The sequence below is a fragment of the Tupaia chinensis genome, unplaced genomic scaffold (assembly GCF_000334495.1).
Source record: "Tupaia chinensis unplaced genomic scaffold, TupChi_1.0 Scaffold000320_1, whole genome shotgun sequence".
Classification (NCBI taxonomy): domain Eukaryota; kingdom Metazoa; phylum Chordata; class Mammalia; order Scandentia; family Tupaiidae; genus Tupaia; species Tupaia belangeri.
Window position 1 is genome coordinate 651389 of NW_006159813.1, and position 17178 is coordinate 668566.

Below are 17178 nucleotides of genomic sequence, written 5' to 3' on the forward strand. Positions count from 1 at the left end.
GGCGCCGAGCAGTCCTCCCCTGCCTTCCCGCAGCCCTTGGTGTGGGGGAGCGGCCCGTGCGCTGCGACGGTGTCCTGTGCAGGGTTGAAGCAGATTGTCAGGGAACGATTGAAGTGCGGTGCTCCCTCAGATAACACGTGTGTGTAAGGCTACTTTGACATTTGATGAGCGCACGGACTTCCCACTTAGAAAATGAACACATAGATTTCTTTTTGCTTTTAATTTCAGCAGACTCATCATTTCTGCTGAAGTAGCTCCGTAGAATGGTAGAAATGTTCTATATCATTTTATTTTTTATCTTTTTTGCCATAGGGCATGTGCACTAGCCAGAGAGAGAGACAAAGACGGGGGAAAGTGAGAAATCACCCCAGGGGGATTGGCCATGCCACAATCTCTTCCTCTCCTCTTCCCCCCGGGATTATTTCATTTTATTTTATTTTTTTTGGGAGAGGTTTTTGCTATGGGGCACGTGCGCTCGCCAGACAGAGAGAGAGAGAGACATAGAGACAGAAAGTGAGAAATCACCCCCCAGGGGGGATGGTCATGCCGCAATCCCTTCTCCTCCATTCTCCTCTTGGGATCTTGGGCATGCACGCACACGCATCTGGTGTGAGTTTTAAGCCACCGGTCTGGGACGAGAGCCATGGTCGACTACGTGGGAGTCCAGCGACATAGCCATCATCCTAACTGCTGGTCCCCCTACCCCCACCCCCGGGATTTTCAGTGTGATTTGAAAGCTGCCAGGTCTGGGAGTCAAACTGTGGTTGGTCGTGTGGGAGTCCAGCACCTTAACTACCATGCCAGCTGCTGGCCCCAGTGTCTTGTATCTTGATTGTGGTAGTGGCTACACGAGTGTATGCATTTGTAGAACTTACTGAATGTGTTAAGTGGATATATCATTTGGGATATAAATTGCACCTTAATAAAATTGGTTTATTTAAAAAAACCCAAAAAAACAAAAACCAATACTGGGCCAGCCTGTGGACTGGTGATTAAGGCGGCATGATCCCACTTGACCAACCTGGCCCTTGAGAAACATGCTGGGTGCATGAACATGCCCAGAATCCTGAAAGGAGGGAGAGATGAGGGAGAAGAGACTGCACCCCATGGGGGCAGGGGCTGCTTTTTTCCTCTCTGCCTGTCTCTCTCTCTCTCTCTCTCTCTCTGGCGAGTATACTCACCCTGTGGCAAAGTTCAATAAACTACTAAAACCAAAGTCCACTTTTCAAAGAGGACACCATGTAGGAAACAGTTCATTGCCATTGACTGTATTTGGGAATTCTTCTGTTCTGCTCAGAACTTCGGTCTGGTAAGGAGAGAAAAAATTCCAGAGGTGGAATTTCATCATGGAAAATTTTCTGCCACCCTCATCATTTAGGGCAAACATAGGGTGTCTTCTGCAGATGAATCCTCATTCTCCTCCCTTGTCCCCATGAAGGAGACTGGCCAATTGTGAGGCTCTGCATATTTTAAGACTATATGATCCATCGGCAGTGGTCGAAGCTACTGATTACCTGTGAAAAACAGGTGGAGGAAGACTTAGGTCCCCACCCAGAGTTTAGCTTCAACTCCACGTACTAGGGGGCAGTCTGTTTTCTTCCCTCCTTCCTTCCCCCTTTCTTCCTTCCTGTCCTTTCCTATCTTTGTGTCTTTCTTTCCTTCTGCTTTTTTGTCTTTTCTTTTTGTCTTTTTCTGTCTGTGTTTCTGTCTTTGTGCTTTCTTTCTGCCTTTATTTTTTCTCTTTCTGTCTTTTGTCTTTCTGTAGTTCTTTCTGTCTTTCCTTCTGTGTTTTTCTTCTTTCTGTCTCCTTCCCTCCTTCCCCCTTTTCTTCCTTTCTCTTTAGAGCACATATGCACCCACCACAGAGAGACAGAGAGATAAAGAGAGAAAGTGAGAAAGCATCCCTCTGGGTGGAGGGCCATGCCCTAGTCCCTTCTCCTCTTGGGATTTTGGGCACATGTGCACATGTACCTGGTGTGCGTTTTTCAAGCCACCAGGTCTGGGACTTGAACCGTGCAGCCATATGGGATCAGCTCCCCTTGGCTCTCCTTTTTTCTCTACTGCCCCTCCCTCCCATTTTTCTACTTCTTACTCTTTGCTAACTTAGTGTCCTGGGTTTGGCTTCTTTTTCTAAAGTGCTCACAAAATTGTGTTATTGACAAGAGTACACCTTTAGGATGTCCTCTTACTTTGCTTCATTCTTGAGCTAATGCCTTGGCAGCGACAGATGGTGCCTCTTTTTAAAGGGGGCTTGGGACAGACCCTTGAAAGAAGGATGGTACTGGAGTTGTTGAATGGAGGGGTTGTAGCTCGGTCCACATCGTGGGCCTCTTTGGGCATCAGTTTCTGAATCCCTGTACCGACTCAGTTAGGGTTTGGGCTTCTCACCACTATCAGACCAGGCGTGGCCTAGTTTTCTCCCCTTTTAAAGCTGTAAGATCTATTGTGTGCAAACAGGCTAGCCTTTGCATTTCCCTTCCATTTGTTGTGATTTACCACAACTTGATGTAGTACCAGGGCGGTGCTTTACAGCATCGCTGATTCAGATATCCTATTTCCACATTTTCTGTTGGTTGCCCCAGACAGTTATTTACACCTTTCATTTTTTGTTCCTTTGGAAAAGAAATAGCTGCATTTATTCTGATCCTTATTTAAGTAGCAAAGGAACTTTGAAATCACTTCGGGTCTACCAGTTCAGTTTACTCTGTTAAAAAAGAATCAATAGGATTCTGTTGTGGTATAGTTTGTTATTTTGGTATGGTTGGTTGTTTCATGTAAACCTCACCTTAAGCCATGTCTTTTTTTTTTTTTTTAAGAGATTTTTGCTATAGGGCATGTGTGCTTGCCAGAGAGACAGAAAGATAGAAAGCGAGAAATCACCCTGCAGGGGGATGGCCACGCCGCAATACCTTCTCCTCCATTCTCCTCTCAGGATTTTGGGCATGCACGCACCCAGCATGAGTTGTAAGCCGCTGAATCTGGGACTCAAACTGCAGTTGACTACGTGGGTGTCCAGCGATGTAACCATTATGCCATCTGTTGTCCCAAGCTGTGTCTTTTTGTAACTTTTTTTCTTTTTTTAAAATAATTATTTTATTTATCTTTATTTATATATTTACTTATTTATTTTTAATTTGACCAGCAAGGGACAGAGTGAGAAAGGGAAAGTAAGAAAGCAAGCCACCAGGTCCAGGACTTAAACTGTGGTCACCCATGTGACCTTAACCACTATGCTACCAGCTGGCCCCAGTAACTTTTTTTTTTTTTTTTTTTTTTAAGAGAAATTTTGTCACAGGACACATATGCTCCTCTGTCTTGAGACAGACAGAAAGTAAGAAATCACTCCCCAGGGGTGATGGCCGTGCTGCAATTTCTTCTCCATTCGCCTCTTGGGATTTTGGGCATGCACGCACATGTGCCTGGCTTGAGTTTAAGCCATCAGGTCTGGGACTCAAACTGGGGTTGACTGCATGGAAGTCCAGTGACATAACCATTATGCCATCTGCTCATTCCTTTTTGTAGCATTTTTACAAGAGATCTTCAAAAAGTTAATGAAGGGACCAGCAGTTAGCGTAATGGCTATGTCGCTGGACTCCCATGTAGTCGACCACAGTTCGAGTCCCGGACCCGGTGGCTTAAAACTCATGCCGGGCGCATGTGCGTGCGTGTCCAAGATCCCGAGAGGAGAATGGAGGAGAAGGGATTGTGGTGTGGCCATCCCCCCTGGGGGGTGATTTCTCGCTTTCTGTCTCTGTGTCTCTCTCTGTCTGGCGAGCGCATATGCCCTATGGCAAAAAACCTTGCCAAAAAAAAAAAAGTTAATGAAGAAATGTATATTATGAGAAAGCTGCTTGAATTTCAAATTTTGGGGGCAAAGCAAACTTACACCTTGTTTTTTAAAATAAACTTGTGCTTTTAAATACCTTTTTCTTTTACACAGCTCTTTTTGTCATTTTAACTTTTAACTCCCAGTAAGTAGAGGCTCTGAATCTTCACCTCTCTTTCTACGCTCTGTGTGTGTGTGTGTGTGTGTGTGTGTGTGTGTGTGTGCGCGCGCGCGCGTGTAATATCCTCAGTGTATCTGTAGTTCTCGTGCATGCGTTATTCAGGTGTTTGTAATCTGAGGGTGTGGTGTGCTTATTATAGGCTGTGATAATGCCATCATCATCTGGAACGTGGGGACAGGGGAAGCCCTTATCAATTTGGATGATATGCATTCAGACATGATTTACAATGTCAGCTGGAACCGGAATGGCAGCCTGATCTGCACAGCTTCCAAAGACAAGAAAGTGAGAGTAATTGATCCCCGGAAACAGGAGATTGTCGCGGTGAGTATTCTTAGGACAAAATCCCAGTGGTGGTAGCACTCAGCGAGTGTGAACTGTCTGCTCTATAAGGCCGACAGCAGTGCGGTCAGTGGGCCTTCGCTGTGTGCGCACACCAGGCGTTTTTTTCCTTAACAAGGAGGGGCCGAGCAGGCTCTGACGCTCCCTGACATGCTTCTCTCCAGAGCTGTACATTCCTACCTTTTTTTGCTATCAGGCTCGTGTGCTTGCCAGAGAGAGGGAAAGTAAGAGTCACCTCCTGGCGGGTGGTCATGCAGCCAAACCCCCATCTCCATTATCCTCTCAGGATTTTAGGCACATGCACATGCACATGCACCTGGTGTGTGTTTCAAGCCACGCAGTCAGCCCTGTGAGACTCAGCACCTTCTCCTCCACACCACCTGCTGGCTCCATGTCCACCTTTACTCAGATCTCTCACTTGGTAGCCTTTTTCACAAAGAAATAAGTTGTATCAGTTCACTGGAGTCTTAAGAGTTTACAAATTTGGATCAGATGACCAGTCAGTGGCTTTTCTGAATATTGATGAATTGATCCCCTGCTTTCTTCCAAAAACAGTTGTTAAAGTACTTTATAGAGATGCAGCAGGTTCAGCTCAGAGTCTGTTTCTGCTTCCCAAACCGGTCCTCCACAAAATCCCATCTCCCCACAAAACATGGACTTCAGGGTCTTTAGTCAGGTTAAAACCGCAAGTGTTGAGTTAAAGATTGCCTCACGTCACCTGCACTCTGAGGCCTGAGAGATGGCTGTTCTTTGCCAGAGTTTCTCCTGAAGGGTCATGGCTGGTGCTTACTGAGCTCTGGGGTCTTTCCCGGCCCCTGCACAGTAAGTACTTTCTCCACCCAGAATCTCCCAAGGGTTGGTATAGGGTACTCATGTCAGACAGATGAGGTTAGGAAGGGACCAACCGGACTAGGCTTCTTTCAGTCCTATGTGGTAGTGAGAGGAATTGCAGGGCATGTCCAGCCCTCAGGTTAGTATCCTCTTGAGAAAGAAACATGTGTACAGTTGGTCACGTTACTTGTGCAGTGCACAGACACGGCTTGGCAGCAGGATGGTGGGAGGAGCGAGGCTTTTTATTTTTTAGTTACTACGGGATGTGTGTGCTTGCTGGAGAGAGAGAGAGAGGGAACAGGGGATGTGAGAAAACACCTCATAGGGAGGATGGCCTTGTTGCAGTCCCTTCTCCTCTAAATCAATCTCGGAATTTTGGACATGCACACACATGTGCCTGGTATATTTTTCAAACTTCTAGGTCTAGGATTTGAACTGCATAACTGACCATGTGGGATCCAGCCTCCTCAACCACTGCACTACTGTTTGGCCCCAGGAGTGATGCTTTTGAGTTCTTTCTTGCTAACTAGCTGAGGGACTCTAACCACATGGATTGCTTAGTCTCTCTCTGTCCCCCACCTCCTGTGAACGTGAAGGGCGTGTGGGGTGAGGTTGGGTTCACTGTGTGAGTTTTCCCCCACTCACTCTTCTTCCATACAGCTCAAACACGTGCCATGTGCCTCTTTGTCCTCTCTCCCAGGAGAAGGAGAAAGCACACGAAGGAGCAAGACCCATGAGAGCCATCTTCCTGGCCGACGGCAATGTCTTCACCACTGGTTTCAGCCGCATGAGTGAGCGGCAGCTGGCCCTCTGGAACCCGGTAGGCCCCTCCGCAGCCTTTCCACTTGCTTTCACTTGGGCTTTCTCTGTTCTGAGGGGGTCTTTGGCTTGGTAAGTAGATTATAGATGCTAGAGTAATTCCCTGAACTTAAATTGGATGTGATGCCCTCTTCCTCAGCAGAGATACCAGTCAATGTATTTCTAAAATGCATTCTTTTCTTAGAAGAGATATTCTTTGCTATATGGCTTGTGCACTCACCAGAGAGACAGAAAGCAAGAAAGGGGGGATGGTCACACTGCAATCCCTTCTCCTCTACCTCCTCTTGGGATCTTGGGCACACATGCACATGTGCCAAGCGTAAGTTTTAAGCTGCCGGGTCTGGGACTCAAACTGTGGTTGACTCCGTGAGAGTCTAGTGATGTAACCATTATGCCATCTACTGGTCTCATAAAATACATTCTTAATACTCCTGAGGAGTCTATATTGATTATATTATTTTTTAAAAAGTACGAAGAATCCAGTGTCTTAAATTTGGGAAATACATTCTTTTCTTAAAAAAATTGTTTTTATTTATTGTTATTATTTTTAAATTTGCTATAGATACCTTATATGCTATGTGTTCACCAGAGAGTGACAGAGAGACAAAGAGAGAGAGCAAGCTTCCAGGTTTGGGACTTGAACCATTTTCAGCCATGTAGGTGTCCAGCACCCTACATCATGCCATCTGCTGGTCCCAGGAAATACATTCTAAATTGAGTTATATAAGTAGGTAAAAAATTTTTTTAACTTTATCTTTTCTATGAGAGAGAGAAAAAAAGAGGCAGACACCCAACAGGGTCCTCCAGCCGCAATACACCCATCTTAGCTAGCTTGAATCATGGGCACGTGTATGCTTGGCGTTCTCAGAGAGGTCCCAGGATGCTAACCCAGGACCTTTCATGTTGCCACTGCACCGCTACCTGGCCCTGTAAACTGAGTTAGATTTTATAAAGAATATGATGAGAGCAGGGCTTGTGGCACAGTGCTCAAGTGCTGCACAGAGGAAGCCTGATCCCCTGGGGCTGACCAGAGTTTAAGCCCTGATGGCAGTGGCTTGAAAGAAACATGCTTGGCATGTGTATACCATGACCCTGGTGGGATGGAGAACTGGAGGAATAAAGATTGCATCATGGGCCAGCAGGTGGCTTGGTAGTTAAGATACTGGACTCCCACATGGCTGACCGTGGTTCGAGTCCGAGACTAGGTGGCTTGCTTTCCTATCTTCTCTCTCTCTCTTTCAATTAAAAAAAATAATGTTAATAACAAATAAAATGAAATAATTTTTTAAAAAATAAAAGATTGCAGCATGACCTGTTGGGTGCACTTATTGGCACGCTGACTCTCTCTCTCTCTCTTCTTCACATGCCCCTTCACAAGCATGCACCCTCTGCTATCAAAAAAATAAAAAGATCAAGTGTCTAAATAAAATACTCATGCTTGGGGAAATGTTCGTAATTTGCTGAGTGGGGGGAAACTGACTAAACTGTATGTGTGTTACGATCCCAGTCTGTGAGCGTATGTGCATCGGAGGGAGAGAGACCAAAATGATAGTGGTCTTTGCCACTCACTGGACTGTGAGCTGTGGAGTATGGGTGACCAATCATCATGGTTTTTTTCACCTCTTTTTTAAAAAATCTCACATGTTTATTTTATAGAGAAAAAAGAAATTTAAAAATAGAAAATAGTGGACCAGTAGAGGGAGCCAGGTCCCACATTGGAATCCTGGCCCTAATAGCTCGAAAAACTCTCCAGAAAAGCTCCACATTCCTAACGGAATGGAGGAAAGGGATTGCAGCATGACCAGGCCTCACCGGGGCTCTTTTTCTCTCTCTGGTACATGCATGTACCCATTTGCATATTTTTTTATAAAAAGAAAAGCGAAAAAAAAAAAAAAGAAAAGCGGAGAAGGGCTCTGTGATCTTTGTTGTGGAATCACACCACTGTATGTATTAATTATGTTGTCAAATCAACACCCTTTTCAGGAGGTTCGATCCTGCTTAGTATCTCTGCTGGTACTTAACATGTTATTCTAGAAAAGGGCTCGTTTAATTAGGATAGAAGAATATGTAGTAGGGTTGGAAAAATTCATCTTAAAAAATGTATAAAATCATGTATGTGTGTATGTTTGTATATATATTTTTTGTTTTTGTTTCCTTCAGAGAAATATGCAGGAGCCAATTGCTCTTCATGAAATGGACACTAGCAATGGGGTGTTGCTGCCTTTCTATGATCCCGACACCAGTATCATTTACTTATGTGGGAAGGTAAGCAGTCATTTTGATGTTTGATATTTCAATTTAATCTTACAAAAGAAAAAAGTTAATTTTTAATTTTTTTTTTTAAATTGTATGTGTCTTAAGCTAAAAACAAACTTTTGGCCCTAACATTTTTGTCCTAAGATATTTTAGATTCTTGAGACTGGACTGTGTAACGGAGGTGGGGAAATAACATGGCATGTTCAGTACTTTTGCCGAAAGCAGGAATTGGGCTGGGGAGTCGGCTAGTGCCTACAGGGAAACCTTCACACAGTGCCCTCTAGTGAGGAAAAGAGGACCTGCTGGTGTGTTGTGTTCACCTAGTTTTCTGCCTGATCAGTGATTTTAGATTAATCTGTACCAGCATTAGGCGGAGGGACAAGTTGACCACATCTGTGATCTATTAGATAGCTCTAGAGTAGCCTGCATTCACTTAGAGCTACATGTCATGGGCTTGTAAAGAGGATAGTTCTTTGTGGGTATGAACTTCTGATGGCCTTAGAGACTAATGCTTCTTGTTCCTGGGGTTCAAGATAGGGCCCTGGTCTTGAAGGCATGCTGTCAGGGCTGCCAGGCGCTACAGAAAGGCTCCCCGCTGAACTCCAAAGCCCCCTCCTTCCCTTGTTGTCTCAGCTGAACTTCCCTGTCCTGGCTTTGTTGTTATTTCACCTTTGTAGGTGGTAGCCTCAAAGGTCCTTATTCTCTTGTAGATTCCCTTTTCTTTAGAACCTTTTGTAGTTGGGATAAATGAATGAATATAAACAGAGCTCTTGATTCCCCCAAACCTGTTCGCTTGGCCCTTGCTGGATGCAGCGGGTGAGTCTCACTTTCCATAGTTGATTGGGCAGGCCACAGATCTGCTGGTACAGTTTATGGGTCATTTCCTCCCAAATTGCGATCTTATCTGTTTCCTCGAAAGTCATCGTGTTGCAGATGTTAACAGCCGGTACGTACACACACTTCACCATAGCATCAAAACAAACAAAGTGAACAAGTTACTCAGCAATTATTAACATGGGTGGAAAACTGGGGTATGCTGACAATGACCAGTACACGTTTAGCTTCTCTTCCATCGCCTTAGGTGCCCAAATCACCGGGACAAGTGGAAGTCGTGGGAACTGAGAGCATGGTTAGGGCGTAATCCCGCCTGCATAACCCCTCCTCTTACCAGACAGGATTGCCTTCACTGTTCAGGCTGGTGTGACTGTGCGACAGTTATTTCCACGGAGACTAGCAGAGGTCTCGCGTCTTCCAAACACCTGACCATTCTAAGTAAGGTCGTTGTAGAACTTCACACATTGCAGTGTAGCAGCACTACTTCAAGGATGCTCATAAAAACCAAGGTTCTCATCCTGAATAATCTCAGGTAGTCATGCTCCAAGTGCCCGGTGTTGGTGCCCTCGGATCTGTGAATGACTCTCTGCAGAGCCAGCGTGAACACTTGCATTGGTAATTGCACGTGTGATGATCCTCCGGGTCATTGTTTGAGGTTGAATTGCACTCCAGCTCTTGGCAGAGGTGGTAACATTTTTTTCCCAGTCATAACCTGCTGGATAGGGCCAGGAAAACGAGATGAGAGCCCTCCGTAGTAGGCCGCTTAAAGGGCATGCGGCACTTTGGTAAGTGAGGGCTTACTTGAGGGGAAAAGAAATGGTCAGGTACTGCTGGCAAGCCTCTTTATGAAGAAGGAGAAGTCAGCTAGCAACGCAGGGCCCCAGGTGATGCTGCGTTTCTAGCGGAGAGGGAGACCCCCACTTGAACCGGTTATTTCAGTTAGCATTACTCAGTCCTGTCTCTGATCTCTTGTAGGGTGACAGCAGTATCCGCTACTTTGAGATCACGGATGAATCCCCGTATGTCCACTACCTCAACACGTTCAGCAGCAAGGAACCTCAGAGAGGGATGGGATACATGCCCAAGCGGGGGCTCGATGTTAACAAATGTGAGATCGCCAGGTAAAGAACAATACTGTGAAGGGTTCTGATTGTTTCTGCCATCCCTCTAGGCCCAGCGCAGCCCACTGCAGGTCGTTCCGGAATGCCTGTCTCTCCACCCTCGTGTGCGGTGTGGAATTACTATCTCGTTTCCTGCCCCAAAACTTAACACGTAGCCTTACACGGCGTAGCTGGGCTGTCCTGCTCACCTGCTGAGAGGCCTTCACCTCTCGTCTTCAGCTGAGGCTGTGACCAGTGTTCCCTGGGAGACCAGCAGGAGAGCCTGTCCCTGGGCGGGAGGAGGTGTCTTTCCTGCCCTGCAGAGGGGGAAGAACCAGGTTCCAAACTGGATTGTGGACCCTGCTGGTCCTAAACTAGAAAAGCCAAAGATCCTGCAGTGGGATGTTCAGTTAGCTTGGTTTAGGAGGCTTAGCTATTATGTGTAGTTGCTGCTTCTCTATAAAGAATTCTTGTCTTTAAAAATAAAAGCAAAAGAACTTTTTAGGAACCCTCTTTTATATTTTATATTAATCACTGTGGATTTTAGGCTTTTTTAAATAGCTGAAGTTGGGACCAGCAGTTAGCCGAATGGCTATGTTGCTGAACTCCCATGTAGTCGACTGCAGTTCGAGTCCTGGACCTGGTGGCTTAAACTCACATCGGGCATGTGTGCGTGTGTGCCCCAGAGCCCGAGAGGAGAATGGAGGAGAAAGGATTGTGATGTGGCCATCCCCCTTGGAGGGTGATTTCTCGCTTTCTGTCCCTCTGTCTCTCTCTGTTCTTCTGGTGAGTGCATGCTCCCTATAGCAAAAACCTCTCTAAAAAAAAAAAACTAGCTGAAGTTCATGAAGCTGTCATGAATAATTTTAAATTGTAGGTTAAACCAAACTAATGAAAATATGGGTCAAAACAGATTGAATCTGAACTTAAAGTTACATCCAGCATTTGTAAACACATCTATTTCACTGTCCTCTGCAAATTTAAAAGACAAAGGGCCGGCTCCAGCTCTGTGGAACAGCAGTAACGCACTGTTTAAGGGAAGCTGGAGCCCACGTGGTGACTGCAGTTCAGGTCCCAGCCCAGTCAGCCTGAAGTACGTCGATTTTGGGCACGAGGTACCCAGGATCCAGTGAACTAGAAGGGGATCATGGCATGACCGGACCCTGTGGAGAGTCCTCTTCTCTCTCTTATTCACCCCCTTTTTCTCTCACTCATGCGTGTGCACACACTCTGTCATGGGGGAAAAGACTGTATAGGCACAGTCATCCCGGTGCCTTCCTTGTTCGCTAAGCGTTTACTGTATGTTGGGCACCGTGCTAAATACGCTACATGGGGTACCTCTTTTACGTCCCCTCCTATAAGGGAGGTGTCACCTCATCCCCATTTTCTGAGTGAAGAGACTGAGGCTTGGTGAAGTTCTCACACCCTCAGGGGTGGTAGCAGAGCTGGAAGTCAGCCTGGCCAACTGTGTGCATCTCGCAGCAGAACTCACTGGCAGCACCAGAAACTGCGATGATGTCTCCTCCTCTCCTCTCCTCTCCTCTCCCCTCCCCTCCTCTCCCCTCCCCTCCCCTCCCCTTCCCTCCCCTTCCCTTCCCTCTTCTTTTTAACTGCCAGAGGGTATGTGTGCTCCACAGAGAGAGATGGAGAGACTTGGAGGCAGGCGTTGGGAGGAGAAGGCACCCCCAGTGGGGTGTGGTTGCCACTTTGCTGACTGATAATGATTCGGTTAACCACTGTGCTGACTGCAGTTCTCAGTAGCTTCATCTTTAAGAATGTTTTGGTGTATTACTGACTCTTTGGCGCTTTGACACTTCCGTTCCTTTAAAAATGACTGCTTTTACAAACACCTCACCCCAGCTAGAGCTACACTCAGCTTTTGTTTCCCTGACGCACTGGAGCAACATCGCTGGCCTCCAGGCTCCGGAAGAAACCCTGGCTTCTGATATCTGAGACGGCAGGAATTCCTCTGAAATCTAGAGTCCGCTTGCCCAGCAGCACTTAGACCCTTGCTTAATCCCCTCCCTGCACACAGCCCGTTGCAGCTGGCGATCTGGCCAGAATGCTCACTCATGCTACCTTTCTTGTAAGAACTTTGGAGAGAATTTTTGATCGTTCCCTTCCTAACGGAAATGTAATAGGTTTGGGACTGCCCTGACCGTATAGTGGTCGGGGAATTTGAACTGCAGTTCAAATCCGAGTTCCGAGGGCTTAAAAAACATACTGGGTCTGTGTGCCAGTGTGCCCCAGGTCCGATAGGATGAAGAAATGGAGAAGGGATTGTGGTTTGATCACACTCTACTGAGGGGTGCTTTCTCTCTCTCTCCCTCCCCACCCGCCGTCTCTTCGGCAAGTGCACATACTCCTTGGCAATTAAGAAAAAGAATCTGTTTGATCTTACTGAAGCCAGAAGAAGTAGCTCTGGGTCTATGTCACTTTATCCTCCTGTCGAATGCAGAGTATGCTGACCTTGCCTTCGCTCAGTCAGAACTAGTTCCCCTCTTCTGTATGACGCAGGTTGTCCCCGCTCTCCACAGTCGGGGTCATTTCCAGTGTTCCTTGAAGGTTATCATGATGTGCCCAAATCCTAATCCGTAGGGTTATTTCTTTTCCTTTTTAAAATCATATTTATTTATTAATGCCCCACCACCTCAAGTTGGCAGCAGACCTGGGGCCCGGGTGGTAGATCCTGTCTGATGTGGAGGGTGTGTTTTCCTTCCTGCCTGGCGACGCGGTGTTTTTCCACAAGTGCATCATCATCGGGGTGGTTACCACCCCCACCCCAGTCTGTTTGCCCCCACATAATTGGAGCTTGACCGTCATCAGTGTGCCAAGACCTCTGTTCATGGGTCTTGCCTCCAGCCTGCCGTTGCCAGACAGAGTTCCTCCCGGCTTTGATTTCTCACCTGGGAAAGGGAGCACCACGTTGTGTCCACTCCCGGGGTGGGCCAGATGAAGGGACAGAGAAGCACTTCCTGTCCCCTACTGTACTGCAGAAAAGCAGCCCCCCGTCCCGTTGCTCGGCAGTGTGCTTCACTTAGCAACCTTGCCTTTGTTTTCCCTTTGAAGATTCTTCAAGCTTCATGAGCGAAAGTGTGAGCCTATTATCATGACTGTGCCCAGGAAGGTGAGTGCCCAGTTTTCTATACAATCCATGTTTTTTTAAAAAATTAAAATTTAAAAAATTAAAAATTCCAGGCCTTTTCTTCATTCTTACTGAAGCATTTCTCCCAAATGTCTCCCATAGTCTGACCTTTTTCAAGATGACCTGTATCCTGACACGGCGGGGCCAGAAGCCGCACTGGAGGCAGAAGAGTGGTTTGAAGGGAAGAATGCAGATCCGATCCTCATCTCCTTGAAGCACGGATACATTCCAGGCAAAAACAGGGACCTCAAGGTGGTCAAGAAGAACATTCTGGATAGCAAGCCTGCTGCAAACAAGAAGTGCGACCTGGTCAGCGTCCCCAAGAAGACCACAGACACGGCCAGTGTGGTAAGGACCGCGGGAGCTTGAGGGGCGTGCTTGGCTGGCTCATACCTTGTCCTCTGGGATGTCCTGGGCATCAACAAGTGCTGTCCAGCTGTGGACGGAATGGTACCATACGCTACTGTGTGTAAGAGGGACGGGCACAGGACGCTGCTGAGGTTGTGGTCATTCACGCTTGGCTCCTTTAGCTCCGTTCTTCATGGTGAACATGGGTGTCGGGTCACCGCGCCTCCGAGAGTGAACAGGAGCCCCTTGGGCTTCCCCTGTCTTTTGCTAAACTGGTTCAACCCATCTGTGGTTTGGGTAGAACTGAAACAACATGGGAGTGTGGGGTCACAGGCACCCAAGAGAGAACATCCCTGAAAGGAGTGGTGTCAGTGTTCAGAGGTTGCCAGGTGGTCTGGTGACAGAAGGATCTGGCAGTGTATCTGGCTGGCAGCAAAGATGATCTGGGCGAGAGAGCCTTTTTGTGGCAGAGCAGGGACCCAAGTCTGCCACTGGAGACTCTGGTGGCCACTGGGGGGTGCTGCTGCAGCTGGGAGAGCCTGTCCTCAGGCAGAGGTGGGGGGGTGGGGCGGGCTGTGAGTGGGAGCTCTTTGGGGCCGAAGGGAAGGTAGTGGATTATCCGTGAATGGGTGGGGAAGCAGAATGATGAGTTGTGGTGCCCAGGGGAGCTGAAGTTTGGAGCCGTGACCCAGGAAGCCACATGAGGCACCATGGGCTTAGGTGACTGCAAGGTTTCTGGAAAAAATTGGCTCCACCAGGAGAGGCTCCGGCCTCCTTAGAAGAGTTGGCAGGCTAGGCAAGGGAGTTCACTTCCAGGGAGAATCCTCCCTAGCAGGCGATGGGTCCTATAGCCTCCAGAAGGACTCTCCCCTCACTCTGGTCCCATGCAGGCTACCCTTGGGGTGATTGGGGCAGTTGGGATGTAGGGCAGCCTCAGAGGAATCCATCTTGCCCTACAGTTTCATTGTCACTCCTGAGAGTCTGGGTGAGCGCACAAGCCTGGGGACCAGCAGTAGCGCTGCGGTCCGCTGCCATTCCACGATGTTCCCAGTGGACGCATCAGTGCTGATCAGGCGCTCAGAGGGCTGCTTAGATGAGATCAGGCTTGACTTCTGTCCCAACCTGGTGATGACGACTTGCCACGCGCAAAGCAGACAATTCTATTGTATGTCTTCTAAATTCTGAATGTATTGAACTTTGTTTTCCATTTTTTTCTTAGTCATCAGCCCCTATTTTGTTTGTTTTCTTAGCAAAATGAAGCCAAGCTGGATGAGATTTTGAAAGAGATCAAATCTATAAAAGACACAATCTGCAATCAAGATGAACGTATTTCCAAGTTAGAACAGCAGATGGCGAAGATCGCGGCCTGAAGGTCCCACCCCACCCCTCCGAAAAATGGGAGCAAGAACTTGCGCTTGGGAGCTGGTTGTTGGCGTGGTCCTGGGGAGGGCGGAAAAGGGAGGCACTGCCATTTTGGAGACATTCCATTTCAGGTTTGTCAGCCAGCGATAGGCCGCATTCCAGTAACGGCCCAATTGGTCTCCCAAATTTGCAGAAACAAAAACGCGTTTAAAAGCTGAGCTTTGAATCAGAAAGCTTTTTTGATGTTTTAAGTGTTATGTGACTTGTTGAACTTTTAAAAAGACAAAAGTGCTTTTAAAAATCCCAGATATTCTGAATTTTAGAAAACAGACCAATTCTGATTCAGTGTCATGCCCGAGAACCTTTTTTTTTAAAAAAAAAAACAAAACAAAACAAATAGGGACCAATGCCACATTGCTTTTTTATATTTCTTTTTTAATGTTGCCAAAACCAAAAGTAGCTTTTTTTTCTTTGTATTTTGCTACTTTGCAGTATTTTGTGTGTGGTATTTTTTTTTTTCCATTAATTTGAAAGGGACAGCACTGTGTATGTTTATAAACTAAATGAAGATAAGATATTATTTTGTATAAACATTCATCCGAGAACAATCAGAGTGGTAGCCCCACGGTGCTGGCTCCTCCGCAGCACACACCTGGTCATCTTAATGACTGTATAAATGGAAGACTTGAAAAATCACGTGGATTCGTACCCACCACCCCTCTCGTTTCTTTGAGTCTTCTGATCAAAAAAAGCTCACACCGTATCTCCTTTCTTTTCTTTCTCTTTTCTAGAAATCAGGTGGTTGTACCAGAATGGAATTTTGCTTCTTGGTTATTCTGTGCTTCCGATGATTACACTCTAACCCAAACTAGCACGTGTTGCTGCGGTTTTGTTACGCACACCTCCCCCTTACACGTCCTGTTCAGGTTTTGGCCAATACTTGACAAGGGGTCTGGGACGAGAAGACGCACCTGTTATTAAGTGCTTCCTCCCGCCCGTTTCAGCAGCTGGCCAGGCTTTGAGTACTGCTGTTGGGAACTAAACCCAGGGGGATCCGAGGGAGCTTCATCCCGGGCGATCCCCTGAATCCTCGCGTGGCCCTTGTGTCCTCGTGCTGTGCGGGAGGAAGAAGTGGCTGTCTGACACCACGGACGTACCACCCTTTCCTCTTCCTCATGTGTGCTGTGACCTCTCAGGGCTCCCTCAGCCATTCTTTCTCTCCTTCCTGTCTTTCAGTCCTAACCACATTCAGCTAAGGTGAGGCCCGAGGGTGCTATTGAATATTGAGCCTGAGAAGAATGATCTAGACCGAAGCAAAGACAGGCGCACAAGCCTCTGCTGTAGCTTGAATGTCCTCCGTGTCTTCCCCACAGACCGACCCCCTCTGCCTCTAGAATCAGACCGGAGTCCACACCGGGGCTGTGGAAAGCACAGAGCCTCCTGGGACCCGGGAGGGAGCCAGCGGCTGAGCTCTGCCACCCGTTCATTCCTAGGTTAGCTAGAACTTCACCCCATTTCCGAGTTCTGTAGTGCATGCATGAGAGAAAAGATTTAAGGAGCTTCTTTTCAGAAAGACCAAGTGTCTGTGATTGAAGGTGGAACGTGTAGTGCCATCGGGACCGGGAGGAGAACTCTCGCACACACTGGCGCAAGCGTGGGCATGGGATTGGCTGGGACCAGAAGAGTGGCAGTGTGGTGACAGCGGGTTAGGATGCACGGCCAAATGGGTAATACCTGCGTAGAAAAGGTAGCATGTTCTTCACCCACCAACAGTGGGATCGCTGTCTCCACGATCTTAGGGCATCTGAATGTTCGATGTGGTTTTGTGTGTGTGTGTGTTGTTTTTAATGTTGAAGTGGATAATGAGATGTAAAGGAAACAATAATTATAGTGACTGATATTCAAGCCTGTCCATGTTTCTTTATCAACGTAATCTGCCAAGGACCTTCATTTCTAAGATTCAGAAATGTTTCACGGTCCTGATACGAAATAATTAAGTAAGCGAAATTGTTCATGGTGGTAAAACACCCAAGGGAATCTGGTTCGAAGAGGAGAGGGAGGGCAAGCAGAGCGTCCCCGTTCTTAGTGTGTAGCTTACGACTTATTTAATGAACGGATACCCAGCTAGGCCGAGAGC

At 47.2% G+C, this 17178-nt stretch overlaps 1 protein-coding gene and 1 long non-coding RNA gene across 6 annotated transcripts in view; one reads left to right on the forward strand and one right to left on the reverse strand.

Moving 5' to 3' along the window:
- The window catches only part of CORO1C (coronin 1C), a 92572-nt gene extending 75769 nt beyond the window's left edge, over nt 1-16803 (forward strand). For 2 of the 3 annotated variants that reach the window (XM_027773078.1, XM_006151498.3), the window contains 7 exons: nt 4147-4328; nt 5878-5997; nt 8157-8261; nt 10062-10207; nt 13256-13313; nt 13434-13679; nt 14930-16803. In XM_027773078.1, coding sequence (XP_027628879.1) covers nt 4147-4328; nt 5878-5997; nt 8157-8261; nt 10062-10207; nt 13256-13313; nt 13434-13679; nt 14930-15049 — 977 coding nt within the window. In that variant the 3' untranslated portion in view covers nt 15050-16803. The remainder of the gene's footprint in view (nt 1-4146; nt 4329-5877; nt 5998-8156; nt 8262-10061; nt 10208-13255; nt 13314-13433; nt 13680-14929) is intronic. The other variant, XM_027773077.1, reaches the window with a different exon arrangement.
- On the reverse strand, nt 2-13244 carry LOC102485590 (uncharacterized). Of its 3 annotated transcripts, none has more exons than XR_001370585.2 (3): nt 13093-13244; nt 10396-10503; nt 2-74 (listed from the first exon to the last, which is right to left on the reverse strand). It is a non-coding gene; the product is annotated as an uncharacterized LOC102485590 (long non-coding RNA). The 3 variants fall into 3 exon arrangements; XR_335013.3 differs by lacking the exon at nt 2-74 and adding an exon at nt 8268-9798; XR_001370584.2 differs by lacking the exon at nt 2-74 and adding an exon at nt 8268-9801.
- Nucleotides 16804-17178: the final 375 nt, after the last annotated feature.